The sequence below is a fragment of the Pantherophis guttatus genome, chromosome 13 (assembly GCF_059756535.1).
Source record: "Pantherophis guttatus breed Tessera chromosome 13, ASM5975653v1, whole genome shotgun sequence".
NCBI lineage: Eukaryota > Metazoa > Chordata > Lepidosauria > Squamata > Colubridae > Pantherophis > Pantherophis guttatus.
The window spans coordinates 19465390-19481711 of NC_142075.1; the positions used below are offsets into that span (position 1 = coordinate 19465390).

At 44.8% G+C, this 16322-nt stretch overlaps 1 protein-coding gene across 1 annotated transcript; it reads left to right on the top strand.

The window, feature by feature from the left end:
• The first annotated feature begins 1215 nt into the window (after positions 1-1215).
• LEO1 (LEO1 component of Paf1/RNA polymerase II complex) lies at positions 1216-15835 on the top strand. Its single transcript, XM_087878242.1, has 12 exons — positions 1216-1601; positions 3361-4155; positions 4527-4631; positions 5752-5846; positions 7116-7261; positions 8094-8178; positions 8301-8395; positions 9477-9611; positions 9712-9847; positions 11098-11284; positions 12138-12235; positions 15567-15835. The coding sequence occupies exons 1-12, from the start codon at positions 1544-1546 to the stop codon at positions 15666-15668; spliced, it is 2037 nt and encodes a 678-aa protein (XP_087734368.1). The 5' UTR covers positions 1216-1543; the 3' UTR covers positions 15669-15835.
• The last annotated feature ends 487 nt before the right edge of the window (positions 15836-16322 follow it).

A 16322-nucleotide genomic window follows, 5' to 3' on the forward strand; every position in this document is an offset into this window, starting at 1 on the left:
TTTCCTGGTAAAATACATGGGAGAATCCCATTGGGGGCCAAACCCACTTAGGGTTAGGGTTAGCTCTCCATGAATTCTGAGAGCAAAATGGACTTCGCCAACAGATTCCTAGCCCATCGGACTGCTTAGGGGGGTGCTGACTTTTTGACCCCGCCTTATCTACGTTTCCTGGTAAAATACATGGAAAAATCCCATTGGGGGCCAAACCCACTTAGGGTTAGGGAAATCTTTCGTCTTTTCCAAACAAACAAGGAAACAAACAAACATACATGATGGATTACAAGGAATTTTTGCCTGACAAAACTGTCTTCAATCAGGGTAGCCCGAGAGTACATTGACCGGGGATGTTGGAAGCTGTAATATAACATGGAGGCAACTGGGTTGAGCTGGTGGTGGAGGAAGTGGCTATTATACAGGTAGTCTTCGGCAACTGAAACTAAAATTTATGTTGCTAAGTGAGACATTCGTTAAGTGAGTTTTGCCCCATTTTACAACTTTTCGTGCCGCATTTGTGACGTGAATCACTGCCGTTGTTGAACCTGTTAGAACCTGCTGGATTTCACCCATGGTCATAACTCTCTTTTTTTCGGTGCTGTTGTCACTTCAAATGGTCACTAAACGACCTGTTGTAAGTCAAGGGCCACCTGTACAACTGCAGGGACTTGGCCTTATTGAAATGGAAGTCATTTGCTTTTGCCACAGAAAAAGGATTTCATTGAAGACCGTCAAAAGGACTGGAGAAATTGGGAGGGGGTTGGATTTGCCATGCAAATGAAAGTGCAAAGAGATTTCACGAAGTTTAGTGTATTGAATTTGTGCCTGTTACCCAATTACAGCTCTGCCAAAGCTCTTTTTTTTTTTTTTTTTTTTTTGCAAAGATGCTTTTTCCCCCCCAAGAGGCAACTGGACTTTCTGGTTTTTCTTCGAAGACGTTTCGCATCTCATCCAAGAAGCTTCTGGAAGAAAAAAAACCCAGAAAGTCCAATTGCATTTTTAAGGGGCGAAAAAAAGCACCTTGGGACAACCATGAACCTGGATGTGACTGAGAATCTCCATAAACAAAACTCCCATTTCTTTCAACGACCTCAATCACTTTCAAGCCAACGTAGAGAAAAAGAACAGTTGTTCCGCATTCTCAACTTTTTCTAGTCCGACTCTATCTTTTTATCTCTATGGAAAACAACTTCCTAGCTGGCCTCCTTTTTCTCAATGCAGAACGCTTTGCCATAGATATATGAAAGTGAAGAGGCGCAACACTGAAATCGTGACAAGCTGGAAAAGCAACGGACCGCCTTTGCCTCCTTCCTCCCACCCCGGCATGGGATACACGGCCGTGTGTATCTCCTCAGAGGAAGACTAAAGAACCTAAATGGGATGTATTTGCAGGAATTGCAGGAGTGGAAAGTAAATCGTTGCGAGGAAGCCCGCCTCTTCCGCTCAGGGGGCCTGGTCGCGGCCGGGTGACGTCACCGAGCGGCGCCGCTTCCGGGGTCACCCAGCGCCGGGTCCGTGGCTCCGGCCTGAGAATTGGGCTCCGCTCAGCATGGCCGACATGGAGGAGCTCTTCGGCAGCGACGCCGACACGGAGCCCGAGCAAAAAGGTGAGGGGGGAGGGGGGCGAGGGGGCGGGTCGCGCATGCGCGGGACCCCGCCCCAGTGTGGAAACGCCGCCCGAGAATTTTTCGGGGTTCGCTTTTTTCCTTCTTTTTCTTCTTTCTTTTCTTCCTTTTCTCCCTTCTTTTCTTCCTCCCTTCCTGCCTGCCTGCCTGCTCCTTCCTTCCCTCTTTCCTTCCTTTTTTCTTCCTTTTTTCTTTTCTTTCTTTTCTTTCTTCCTTTTCTTCCTTCTTTTCTTCCTTTTCTTCCTCCTTTCCTTTTCTTTCCTTCCTTCTTTTTTCCTCTTCTTCCATCTTTCCTTTTTTCTTTCTTCCTTCCTTCTTTCCTTTCCTCCCTTTCCTCCCTTTCCTTCCTTCTTTTCTTCCTTTTCTTCTTTCCTTTTCTTTCCTTCCTTCTTTTTTCCTTTCCTTCTTTCCTTTCCTCCCTTTTCTTCCTTTTCTTCCTTCTTTTCTTCCTTTTCTCCCTTCTTTTCTTCCTTCTTTCCTTTTCTTTCCTTCCTTCTTTTTTCCTTTCCTTCTTTCCTTTCCTTTTCTTCCTTCTTTCCTTTCCTCCCTTTTCTTCCTTTTCTTCCTTCTTTTCTTCCTTTTCTCCCTTCTTTTCTTCCTTCTTTCCTTTTCTTTCCTTCCTTCTTTTTTCCTTTCCTTTTTTCCTTTCCTTTTCTTCCTTCTTTTCTTCCTTTTCTCCCTTCTTTTCTTCCTTCTTTCCTTTTCTTTCCTTCCTTCTTTTTTCCTTCTTTCCTTTTCTTTCCTTCCTTCTTTTTTCCTTTCCTTTTTTCCTTTCCTTTTCTTCCTTCTTTCCTTTCCTTTTCTTCCTTCTTTTCCTTTTCTTCCTTCTTTTCTTTCTGACTGACTGACTGCCTCTTCCTTCTTTCCTCCCTCCCTCCCTCCCTTTTCCTTCCTTCCTGCCCTCCCTTCCTTCCTCTGAGCATGTTCAGAGGGCCTTACTAATCCACCTTTCAGGTTTCTTGTTAGCAGGCAGGAGTATTAGGAATGTGCACCTTCTTGGGTTATAAAAAAAAAGGCAGGATAAAAATATAATAAATAAAATTTGGTTCAGTGTCGTAAAGTTTTGTTGGGAAAATATTGGAATTGTGAAACCAGTCTTTCTGAGGCTGGAAAATTTATTGTACAAGCAGGTACATGAAAGTGCATTTTTTTTTTGCAGGTTTCCCCCACATTTGCACCCCTTTCCAATTGTCCATTTTCCTCCTTTGCCTGTTCAGATATCTGGTAACCCCACTCCTGTTTGCTGCTGGCTCTGTTTCTGTATACTGTGTTGAAATGCACTCTGGCACCCCAAAGGTGCTTGTTCAAGAGGCCGTTCCCCACCATCCAGTCAGAGCTGAAGAAGCTTCTTGGATGAGAAGCGAAACGTCTTCAAAGAAAAACAAGAAAATAGAAATCCTTCCATTCCCCACCATCCAGCCACAGCGGAAGAAGCTTCTGGGATCAGAAGCGAAACATCTTCAAAGAAAAAAAACAGAAAGTCCAGTTGCCTCTTGAAAAAAGCACCTTTGGGACAACCATGACCTGGTTGTGATTGAGAATCTCCATAGACACCCCGGCATCATTTAATATTGATTTTCTCTCTGTATTAATACCCTCCCTTTCTAAGAATAGAGGATGCTTTCCTTCAGGCAGAAGGAATACTGTAATTGCAACATGGTGTTGTTACATTTGCTTTCTAAGAAATCTGATTCTTTCTCTCTGATTAATACTATGCATTTTCTCTTTGTCTTTTGGCTAGACTCAGATTCTGGATCTGACTCTGATTCGGAGCGGGAGAACATCGGCTCCATTAGTAACATTTCCGGTAGCGAGAGCGACAGAGAAGACGATCAAGATGCTTTAAAACCCAGCAACAAAGAGTTGTTCGGTGAAGACAGTGAGGACGATGGTGTGTCCCACGATGGTGTGTCTCACCACAGCGGCAGTGACAACCAGTCGGAACGATCCTACAATCGTTCTGAAGGCTCGGCACCCTCCGAACATGAGGACAACGACCTGTCGGAGATCGAGCAGCACAGTGGCTCAGAAGCTGTGCATGACGAGGAAGACGATGAGGATCACAGATCAGTGGATGGTAGCCATCACTCCGAGGCGGAAGGATCTGAGAAAGTACATTCCGAGGATGAAAAATGGGGCGGAGAGGACAAGAGTGATCAGTCGGAGGAGGAGGAGGACGAGAAGCTCCAGCATTCAGATGATGAGGACCAGATTCAGCATTCCGACGACGAAGAGAAAAACTCGGAGGACGAAGAGAGGACCCAGATCTCTGACCACAAGGAGAGGATGGACCAGTCTGATGAGGAAGACGAGAGACCCCAAATTTCTGACGAAGAGAAGCTTCAGAACTCGGAGGATGAGGAAAGGCCGCGAAATTCCGATGAAGAAAACATGCAGAACTCGGAGGATGAGGATGAGCGGGTGGTCCACTCGGAAGACGAGAAGCTTCCGAATTCAGACGACGAGAGGCCTCAGCATTCAGAGGATGAAGAGCGCCATTTGTCAGAGGACGAAGAGGAACGCGAGCACAAATCGGGTAAAAGAAATGGGGATTGATGGACGAGTGCGAGATATATTTATGGTTTAATATTCGTCTTGGTTTTCTTTGTTAACCTTCTTAAACCTGGTTCTCTTATCAACTCTAACCACACTGCTTTGGAATAGAATGGAATAGGAATAGAATTTTTTATTGGCCAAGTGTGATTGGACACACAAGGAATTTGCCTTTGGTGTCTATGCTCTCAGTGTACATGAGAATAAGATACAGTCATCAAGAATAAAAAGATACAACACTTAGTTGGATACTGATGATTGTATTCTCTAGCAGCTGAGGCTCCTGCTGGAAAGGTTGGTCGGGGAGGGTGTGTAACCCTGGATGGAGGGCTAACAAAATTTCTGCTCTCACAGAATCGCCAAGAATCAGTGACAGTGACGACGATATTCCCCAAACAAAGAGCAAGAAGCGAATTGCATCCGATTCTGAAATGGAAAGCGATATGGAAGGGCAAAAAAGTAAGCCACGTTACTTTCTCCTCTTCGGTTTGGGTTGCTCTTCGATTTTCAGTGGCAAACCACTCTTCTTTTCCTCCAGTGGCCTAGCACAGAAACCTTCAGACTCAGCTGTACATTTTTAGCTCCCCACCCAAAAAAGGTGTTGTAGGTCTAGCTATAATGTTTCACGGGGCTTTATGGGTGAGTGGGGCTATAAGGAGGTCTGATGTTGAAGCACCGAAGGCTTCCTTTAAACCAGGACTGGCCGCGATTTGTACTGTAGACTGGATCCTTCACCCTGATCCAATTTCTCTGAACCTGGAGGTTGTGGCAAATACTATATAATTATTTGGTGAACCTATGGCACGCGTGCCACAGCTGGCACTCATAGCCATGCGCGCATTGGCCAGCTGATTTTCAGGCCTTGTGGGCCCACCAGAAGTAGGGAAACAGGCTGTTTCCTGCCTCCGGAGGGCCTGGGGGTGGGCGGGGAAGGCCGGTTTTTTTTTCTCACCTGGCTCCAGATCCTGTCTATGCATCTGGGGAGGGCGAAAACAGCCTTCCCCACCCCCTCGGAGGCCTTCTGGAGGCCTGAAATAAAACATTTCCCAACTCCCGGTTGGACAGGAAGTGCCTTTTTTGCTGTCCCCAGCCTCCAGAGCCTCTCTAGGAGTCTCTGGAGTCTGGGGACAGCAAAAAACGTTACTTCCTGTCCAACCGGGTGTTGGGAATGGGCCGTTTCAGGCCTCCGAGGGGTGGGGAAGGCTGTTTTCACTCTCCCCAGATGCATAGACAGGATCTGGAGCCAGGTGAGAAAGAAAAGCGTGCCAGGAGCGGGGAGGGGGAGGGGGGGTTGTGCGCACATGTGCAGGGTGGGATGCATAGAATTATGGGTGTGGGCACGCGCACACGTGAATCTTCCCCCCCCCCCCCCCCGGGCACACAATGGCAAAAAGGTTAGCCATCATTGCTATATAAGAAGTGCCCAAATTACTACTTTGTTTGGAAGGAACTTTGTTCTAAACCACCTTCTGATGGCTCCATTTCTGATTTTGTAGGTCTCTCATTTTTCTTTCTTTATGGCCAGATTTGCCCATATTTTTCTGTTATCGTAATTCTTCTGTTTAACCTCCTGCTTAAGATAACAGAGATGCAATGGATCTGTTTGGAGGAGCAGATGATATCTCTTCAGGAAGTGATGGAGAAGACAAGCCACCAACACCAGGGCAGCCTATTGTAAGTAGAGGTCTCCGTATTGGGGGCAAAAGGATAGCCTCCTCCATCCTTTTTAACACAGTCATCTCAATAAAAGCCTTGATTGAAAACTTTTGAGATGAGATTTGGATCCTGTAGCTCTAAAGATTGGATGTTGTGCAATCATTCTGTTAGCAAAAAGAGCAATGATAATTCACAGCTGCTTTCTTTTCTTTTTTTAAGTTTTTTTTTAAACAAACATCACTGCGTGAACAGTGTGGCACCTGAATGTCATACATTCTAATACAAATAAAACTAATAGAATTAATCCTAGTTATTACATTCAATCAACTTCTATATTTCTAATGATACACATTTATATTAAATTGCAATCTGTCATTATTCAATTATTCCATGCTTTCTCTTGCTATTGCTTTTATTTTATTATATAAAATGTATACACTAATATTCCCCCCTTATTTCCGTCTCTTATTCTAACTTTGAATCATGTCACCCTTTATTAAAAGACGTTTTCTTTCTATCCTACCTAACTTCTAATCATGTCACCTACCTAAAAAAAGAAAAGAAAGAGAGAGAAAGAAGGAAAAGCAAACCAGAACAACAAAAAAGAAAAATCATCTATCCATCGTCTCTCGCCCGCTTCAATACTTTAATTGCTATGCATTTTTTTGGCTTGCCTCCCATATTCCTCTCTTGGATCTTTATCTTTGTCTGCATCTGCTTTTTGGTTGTTCAATCTAGTTATTTCTCCCACCACTACCCTCTTCCACTGCCTAGTTTCCAAAATTTCTGCTCAGGCCCCAGCTGCTTTCTGAAGGGATCACTGAGAATTATCTTCAGCACAGTTAGTCTGTCTGTTCGGTTGTTTCAAGAGTGGGAAGATCTGTCCATGACTCTGTGCCAAGTTTTGCCTTGCACTGTGTTTGGAAACTAGTTACCTGGCAGCTTTTCAAGCGAGATAAGGTCTGTGTTGATAAATATTCTTTTGAAAGACTGTTTGCCCAGCCTTGCTGACTGTGAATGAAAGGAATTCATAGTCATGGGACCAAGATTCTGTTTTGTGCTTTTTAGGGAAGCCTAGATCAGAACACCCTTATTTAGCAAGGAAGCCAACCTTTGCTTCCTTCTTCCAGCTGATATTTTAAACGGGTCTCACGAGTACATGCATCAGAATTCCCAGTAAGAGAACAAATAAAAAAAGACCTTAAGAACAAATATACGGAGGGATACACAACTCACTTCATTTCATAATTGATTTGTGGTCTTTTTTTTCTCCCTCCTCTGGGTTAGGATGAGAATGGTCTGAAAGAGGATCAGCAAGAAGAAGAGCCTATCCCCGAAACACGAATCGAAGTAGAAATTCCAAAAGTCAACACAGATCTGGGAAACGACCTGTATTTTGTAAAGCTTCCCAACTTCCTCAGTGTGGAACCCAGGTAAAAGGGGTGGGGGTGGGGGGGAAGAATCATAAGCCGAATCTGGGAGAATGCAGGTACTCCTCGACATACGACTACGATCGAGTGCTAAGTGAGGTGTTGGTTGAGTGAATTTTTGCCCCGTTTTACAACTTTTCTTGTCGCTTGTGTTATGTGAATCGTTGCAGTTGTTAAATTAGAAAGACGGTTGTTAAACGAATCTGGCTTCCACTTTGACTTGGACTTTTGCCCCATCGTGTTCTGCCCCAGCTACGGGTCCCAAGAAGTGTAGCACACACACATACAGCTCCAAAAACTCTATTTAATACAAACAGACCCCTTTCAAAATGCAGGCTTTAACCACAAATGTCCTTATCAGCCTGCTATGAATTACAGAGATTAAACCAAAGTCCGACAAGGGCTGGCAATCAGCCCAGAAACCAAGTTGTAACAAAAAACCTCACTCTCAAAATGCTCTGCATAGGACCAAATGTTGTTTCCAGCAACATTTGCCAGCTGTGTGCGAACTTAAATAGGCTAAGGGAGTGGCCAATTAGCCCCAAGTCTTACTCTCGAGGAGATCTCCTGAGTAGCCACTCCTGCCTTTTCGCTGGCAGAGGGTTGCAGGAGGCCGTGGCAGCCGAAAACGGAGCTCAGGTGCCCGCTAACAGAGTGCTCGCATCGCCACAGGCGCCCCCCAACATGTGTAATGTCGAGCTGGCCATGCCCACCCTGGTCCCTGAGGTCAAACAACCTTGATGTGGCCCTCAATGAAATCAAGTTTAACACCCCTGGCCTAGAGAGAGAAAAACCTTGACTGGATTTGTGCAATAATCTTCTTACTGTCCCACAGGCCGTTCGATCCTCAGTATTACGAGGATGAATTTGAAGACGAGGAGATGCTGGATGAAGAAGGCAGGACGAGATTAAAACTGAAGGTAGGGCTTTTGAATTCCAGGCATTCCTCTTCCCCCACCCGTACTTGGCTTGCCTGACTGCGTGGACATCGTCTTTTGCTTTTTGACTACAATCCTCTTTGTATACTTTGGTGTCTTGAAAGGTAGAGAACACAATACGTTGGCGAACTCGCCGAGATGAGGAAGGCCAGGAGATCCGAGAAAGTAACGCCCGGATCGTCAAGTGGTCTGACGGGAGGTAAGTTGACACTTGGAAAACTGCTAAGCTTAAAACACATTGGGGGGGTGGAGGGTAGAAGAGTTGGTTCTTAGGTGTGATTTTTTTTCTTCTTGATTTCAGTTCCATTAAGTTCCATTCCCCACCATTAATTGAAGGTGGGGAAAACCTGAGATTGTCCTGAGTTGCACCAACTAATTTAGGAGTAGAGTAGAATAGAATAGCAATAGTAATAGCACTTAGACTTATATACCGCTTCACAGTGCTGTTACAGCCCTCTCTAAGCAGTTAACAGAGTCAGCATATTGCTCCCAACAATCTGGATCCTCATTTTACCCACCTCGGAAGGATGGAAGGCTGAGTCAACCTTGAGCCGGTCAGAATCAAACTTCCTAGTTATGGGCAGAGTTAGCCTGCAATACTACATTCTAACCACTGGGAGGGAGGGAGGGAGGGTGGGAGGAAGGGAAGGAAGGAAGGGAAGGAAAGGACAGGAAAGGAAAGGAAAGGAAAGGAAAGGAAAGGAAAGGAAAGGAAAGGAAAGGCAATGCAATAGCAATAGCAATAGCAATAGCAATAGCAATAGCAATAGCACTTAGACTTATATACCACTTCACAGTGTTTTACAGCCCTCTCTAAGCGGTTTACAGAGTCAGCCTATTGGCCCCAACAATCTGGGTCCTCATTTTACCCACCTCGGAAGGATGGAAGGCTGAGTCAACCTTGAGCCTAGTGAGATTCGATCTGCCAAATTTCTGGCAGCCGGTGATCAGCAGATGTAGCCTGCAATATTGCACTCTAACCACTGCGCCACCATGGCTCATAGAATAGAAATAGAAATAATAGAAATAGAAATAGAAATAGAAATAGAAATAGATGGAAGGGAAACTATCAGGCAGGAAACTCATGGCCTATACTATTTCAGACAAATCATTGTCCGATCTCTTCTTAAAAACCTCCAGTGTTGGAGCCTTCACAACTCCTGGAGGCAAGTTGTTCCACTGATGAATTGTTCTCACTGTCAGGAAATTCCTCCTTAGTTCTAGGTTGCTTCTCTCCTTGATCAGTTTATCGATTGATTAATTAACCTCTCTTTTTGAAGCATGTCCTTACATTTGGGGAATGAAGTCTTCGACGTGTATAAAGCACCTCTGCAGGGAGACCATAACCATCTCTTCATCAGACAAGGGACGGGACTTCAGGGACAGGCCGTCTTCAAGACAAAATTGACCTTCCGGTAAGTGTGTGAATATTTGGCGGTACGTTGTCCTTTTTCTTTCAAAAGGCACCTTCCCTAAGGTGCAAAGTATTATTTTAACTTGGCTCATTTGTCGCAGGCCACACTCCACAGACAGCGCCACGCACAGAAAGATGACCCTCTCGTTGGCAGACCGATGCTCAAAGACGCAGAAAATCCGTATTCTGCCAATGGCTGGCCGCGATCCTGAGTCCCAGCGCACAGAAATGATTAAGGTACATATTAATCAAACCCCATCCTTAAACTCTCCTTTCTCTTTCCCTTTCCTCTCTTCTGTTGTCGGACGTCACATTTTGGCTGTCTTGTTTCGTGGCCTTGCTGCCAAAAGTCTTCTGATCTTTGATCTCTATAGTGTTAAAGAGACCCTAAACTATCATAGGATTAAGACCCTCCTACCTAGCTGAATATGCTCCTTGTGGCATGCTGAATGAGCAGCTTCAAATAATAATAATAATAATAAATGCATTGTTAAGTTAAAATAGATGCATTGTTAAATTGATGTACTCCCAGGAACAGCTTTCTTGCTTTTACCTGTTTTGTTTCTGATCTGAAATACAGCGCAGGTAGAATTCTGCCTTTATTTTGTGGCTAAGGCGCTAGCCCAGAAACCAGGAGACGGTGAGTTCTAGTCCTGCTTTAAGCATGAAAGCCAGCTGGGTGACTGGGCCAATCAGCAGGAGACAATGAGTTCTAGTCCCGTCTTAGGCATAGGCATGAAAGCCAGCTGGGTGACTTTGGGCCAATCACCAGGAGACAATGAGTTCTAGTCCCGCCTTAGGCATGAAAGCCAGCTGGGTGACTTTGGGCCAATCACCAGGAGACAATGAGTTCTAGTCCCGCCTTAGGCATAGGCATGAAAGCCAGCTGGGTGACTTTGGGCCAGTCAGCAGGAGACAATGAGTTCTAGTCCCGCCTTAGGCATAGGCATGAAAGCCAGCTGGGTGACCTTGGGCCAATCACCAGGAGACAATGAGTTCTAGTCCCGCCTTAGGCATAGGCATGAAAGCCAGCTGGGTGACCTTGGGCCAATCACCAGGAGACAATGAGTTCTAGTCCTACCTTAAGCATGAAAGCTGACTGGATGACCTTGGGCCAATCAGCAGAAGTCTGAGAGCTTTAGTCCCTCCTTGGCCATGAAAACCAGCTGGGTGACTTTGAGCCTCACTCACTCTCAGCCCAACCTACCTCACAGGGTTGTTGTTGTTGGGAAAAATAGGAGGAGGAAGGAGTGTGAGGTATGCTGAGTTACGTACAACGTAATAAAGGAGGGCTAAAAGCATCAAGACGAATGAAAAACAAAATTTTATTTGCACAATGGTCGGTCCTCCTGGTGAGCCAGGGTGGGGCTGAGCAGCTGGCTCCAATTCAGAGATCGCTACGGTTAATGATTTTAATCTGGGTTTGTCCGGATTCAGCCCCCGACACAGAAACCAAGACCACCTCTCCGTCTTCTGTTCTTCCGCAGAAAGAGGAGGAGAGGCTGCGAGCGTCGATCCGTAGGGAATCCCAGCAGAGAAGGATGCGCGAGAAACAACACCAACGGGGCCTGAGCGCCAGTTACTTGGAGCCCGACCGCTACGATGAAGAAGAAGAAGGAGAAGAGGCCATCAGCCTGGCAGCCATCAAGAACCGATACAAAGGCGGGATACGAGGTATCCTTCACCTGCCCTCCTCCTGACTGGTTCCACCTCACCACTCCCAGTACCTAAGCCAGTATGGCTAGTCCAGTACCGAGAGAGACAGAGACAGAGAGAGAGACAGAGAGGGAGAGGGAGAGAAAGAGAGGGAGAGGGAGAGAGAGAGAGACGAGAGAGGGAGAGGGAGAGAGAGAGAGACAAGAGAGAGAGAGGGAGAGAAAGAGAGGGAGAGGGAGAGAAAGAGAGGGAGAGGGAGAGAGAGAGAGACGAGAGAGGGAGAGGGAGAGAGAGAGAGACAAGAGAGAGAGAGGGAGAGAGAGAGAGAGACAGAGAGAGAGAGAGACAGAGAGAGAAACAGAGGGAGAGGGAGAGAGACAGAGAGAGAGGGAGAGGGAGAGAGACAGAGAGAGAGGGAGAGAGACAGAGAGAGAGAGAGAGGCGCCAAGTTGGGGAAGCCTTGAGTTCATCTACCGGCCTACAGGTCACTTGGTCATCTGTCCTCTTCCTTAATAGCCCGTTTGCTCTCTGCAAACATTGCAGCCGGGTTTTATGCTTTTAATTTCTATCTTCCGTTGTGTTCCCTTCGCGCCCGTTTGTTTGCTCTCCCTTGTTCTTTCTCCTTTTTTTTTTTTTGCACCGCGCAGCGTTCGCTTGTACAAATAAGCTTATCGGTATCGTTCATCGCGTTTGCTGCGTGGACGTTTTCCACGCCGGGTTGCAGAGAGCGAGGGGCCCCGTCGTTGCTTATTCCAATTCCGGTTTTGAATGTCCAGTTTCTAAGGTGCCCTCAGGAGATCTAAGGTTTGTTTTCCGGCCTGGACTTTGGCATGTAATGTGGTGTTTTTTGTTTGTTTTTTTTGTCTTCCAGAGGAGCGCGCTCGGATTTATTCTTCAGACAGTGACGATGGTTCGGATGAGGAGAAAACACAGAGGTTGCTCAAAGCGAAGAAACTCAACAGTGATGAGGTGAGAGAATCCAGACGGAGCTGGACACCAGTTGGTAGTTGGTCCATAACTCATTTCTTATCTTTCTGGGTTGATGTAAACTTCCATTTAAAGGACAGTCTGATGTGTCTGACCAAATTTGAATCCAGTCAGCCCTGAAATAATAAGCGAGTATGCTGTTTTTCATAGGGGGCTCAGTGGCTAAGACGCTGAGCTTGTCGATCGAAAGGTCGGCAGTTCAGCGGTTCGAATCCCTAGTGCCTTCTAACGCGGGTGAGCTCCCGTGACTTGTCCCAGCTTCTGCCAACCTAGCAGTTCGAAAGCACGTAAAAAAAACGTAAGTAGAAAAATAGGGACCACCTTTGGTGGGAAGGGAACAGCATTTCGTGCGCCTTTGACATTTAGTCATGCCGGCCACAGGACCACGGAGACGTCTTCGGACAGCGCTGGCTCTTCGGCTTTGAAATAGAGATGAGCACCACCCCCTAGAGTCGGGAATGACTAGCACATATGTGCGAGGGGAACCTTTATGCTGTTTTTCAAAGTCTTTCTGGACAGTCAAGCTGATTTACGTCATTTAGATCAGGGGTGGGGAATGAAGCCCCTTTTATGACTTGTGGACTTCAACTCCCAGAATTCCTGAGCCAGCTATACTAATGCTGGCTCAGGAATTCTGGGAGTTGAAGTCCACAAGTCAAAACGGGCTGTGGTTCCATTCCCCACCTCTGATTTAGATCAGCCTATATCATTGATTAAAAATAATAAAGGCCATAAGTAAATAAATATGTGTACAGGTAAATCCTTGATTTACAATCAGTCCCTTGGTGACCATTCAGAGTTATGATGCACCTACCCAGGGCTACTTACGATCTGGATTCAAAGTTCCGACAGACACATATACACACTGCAGTCACACAATTGCATTTTGGGTTCTTGGCAACTAGCCCGCATTTACGGCCATTTGCATTATCCTGTGGTCGTAATTGCAATTTTTGACAAAAAAAACAGTGTTTACTTTTGGTTTCTGACCAAAAATACTCATGGCAGACACTGGATTTATTTTCCAAGCGTCTGAATTTTGATCACAAGTCACACTTTTTCAGTGCCATTGTAACTTTGAATAGTCACTCATGAACTGTTGTAAATTGAGGATTACCTGTACAGAAAACATGTCCAAGAAAAACGAAAACCAATTTCAGGAAAGCAATCTCAGTCCAGAGTTGGAGAGCAGCCTGGTGGCATAGAGGAGGAATAGAATAGAATAGAATAGAATAGAATAGAATAGAATAGAATAGAATAGAATAGAATAGAATAGAATAGAATAGAATAGAATAGAATAGAAGTAAGAGTAGAGTAGAGTAGAGTAGAGTAGAATAGAATAGAATAGAATAGAATAGAATAGAATAGAATAGAATAGAATAGAATAGAATAGAATAGAATAGAATAGAATAGAATTCTTTATTAGCCAAGTGTGAGTGGACACACAAGGAATTTGTCTTGGTGCATATGTTCTCAGCGTACATAAAAGAAAAGATACATTCGTCAAGAAGATGCTGGCCTCCCACTTGGAAGGTTGAGAGTTCAATCCTAGTCAACGGGCAGAAGTTTCTCTTATCAGGGCGCAAAGAGAAAATATGTGCTGCGAACTCCCTGTAGGCGTCAGGAAGGGCATCCGGCCAGTAAATGCTCAGCTCCATTCAGTCACCCAGACTCCACCCCGAATAAAGGGATTACAGGGTCGTAAAAAGAAAATACAAATATCATGTAAATCCAGAGCTGGAAGTGATTTCAAAGGCCACCCAGGTCTTATTTCCTGCCGTGGCAGAAATCCATCATCAAAACTCTCTTGTTTGATAGCCATCCAGCCTCCTTTTTAAAAACCTGCAGTGGTGGGATTATGGGTGGGGAGGGGGCAGCTGATAAGCAGGAAAATTCTCAGCAATTTTGTGGGGTTTATTGATTCGGCCCTGAACTGAACTCCTAATAACAGATCATGGGAAAAACGGCTTGTTTTTTTCTCTCTCTTTCAAGCTATCAAGCTATTCACTTTTGAGTGTTTTTCAACTTTACCACAGAGTGGCGCTTCAGCATTAAAAAAAAGGAAAAAAAAGCCCACAGCACATGTGACACAAATATTATGGCCAGACATTTGAGGTTTTTTTTTTTTTATAAGAGCGTCCTTTTAATCAAGTCATTGTTGGTTGCCTGAAAATAATTTAGAAGGATTGTTTTGGGAGACGGGTTACAGTGGGAGAACCTTGGAATTTTTCAAGGTATTCATAAGAATCTAGCAAAAAAAAAAAAAGATTGATCTGGAAGGCAACTATCTGTATTAAGATGGTTGTATCCCATGTATTGGAGAAATAGGGGAGAAACTCAGCTCCAGCTCAACTTGCAAAATTACTGTCATTATTTCAGAATTTATATCTACTTAAAGCTGTAAGGAGTTAATAAGTCTAATTCAGAGGTGAAACGCTACCAGTCCGCACCGGTTCGAGCAAATCGGTAATAATAAAAACTATTTTATTAAAGTAGAAAAAAACGCTACTGGTTCATCTGAACCGGTATTTCCGACGATCAGCTGTGCCGCGTGATTTATATTCGCGGCACATATATATGAATATTCGCGGCACATATATATGAATCATGTGATCCCTTTTTGCGACTTTCTGACAAGCAAACTCAATGGGGATCCCGGATTCACTTAACAACCGTGTTATTGATTTAACAACTCCAGTGATTCCCTTAAACAAATGTGGCAAGAAAAGTCATAAAATGGGGTGAACTCACTTAACGTTTCACTTAGCCACATAAATTTTGGGCTCAATTGTGGTTGTAACACGAGGACAACCTGTACTTAAAAGGAATGTCTATGGAGATGCTCAGTCATCCAGGTCATGATTGTCCCAAGAGGCAACTGGACTTTCTGGGGTTTTTTCTTTGAAGACGTTTCGCTTCTCATCCGAGAAGCTTCCTCAGCTTCAGCTTCTTCAGCTTCTTATCCAAGAAGCTGAAGAAGCTTCTCAGATGAGAAGCAAAATGTCTTCAAAGAAAAACCAGAAAATCCAGTTGCCTCTTGGAAAATGTACTTCAGGAAATGGATAGAGCAGGAACTTCCTCCCCAAATCCTGTCTTGTGTCTGAAATTTCTTTCTTTCTTTCTTTCTTTCTTTCTTTCTTTCTTTCTTTCTTTCTTTCTTTCTTTCTTTCTTTCTTTCTTTCTTTCTTTCTTTCTTTCTCTCTCTCTCTCTCTCTCTCTCTCTCTCTCTCTCTCTCTCTCTCTCTCTCTCTCTCTCTCTCTCTCTCTCTCTCTCTCTCTCTCTCTTTCTTTCTTTCTTTCTTTCTTTTTGCAGGAGGGTGAGCCTTCCGGTAAGAGAAAAGCTGAAGATGACGAGAAGGTCAGCAAGAAGCAGAAGAAATATGTAATCAGTGATGATGAAGATGAGGATATGTAAAGGGCATGGACTCTGAACTTGGATGATAGTTGGGTTCTGTTTTTTTTTTTTAAATAGAGACTATATTGTTCTTTTCCAACCATGTGTAAGTAGATTCCGTGAAGATTGGGGTGGCGGGAGCGACGCTTGCATTAATAATATTCATGTGAATAAAACTTTTTCTGGGACTTTTTTTTTCAACGTCGTGGGATTCATGTGACCATTTTTAAGCAGCGAATCTTTTGTCGTCTAAGATAAGTGTTCTACGATTGTCATTTAACGACCAAGATGGCCTGACTCCATTATGGCCATAAATCAAGAACTAGTTGCACCCAGAAAAACTTCCTGAGATATTTTGGACATTCTGTTCACTTTGGCCAAGGACGGGGTACCTGCGGCTCTCCAGCTTTTGTCAGCCCCACCCAGGATATTTATTGGTTGGGGATGATGGATCGGGCCTCTGGTGCGCATGCGTGCAATTCGTCTTCGGAGCTCTCTTGTGCACATGTGTGCGTTTGCACATGCCTGCGGAAGTACCTGTGCAGATGGCATTCACGAGCATGCATTGTGCATGCAAATAGTGCACATGTGCAGATGGTGCAATTGTTCACACAGCGCACAGGGGAGCCCCGGAAAAGTCGCATGCGTGCACAGATGGTGCAGTTGCGTGCAAAG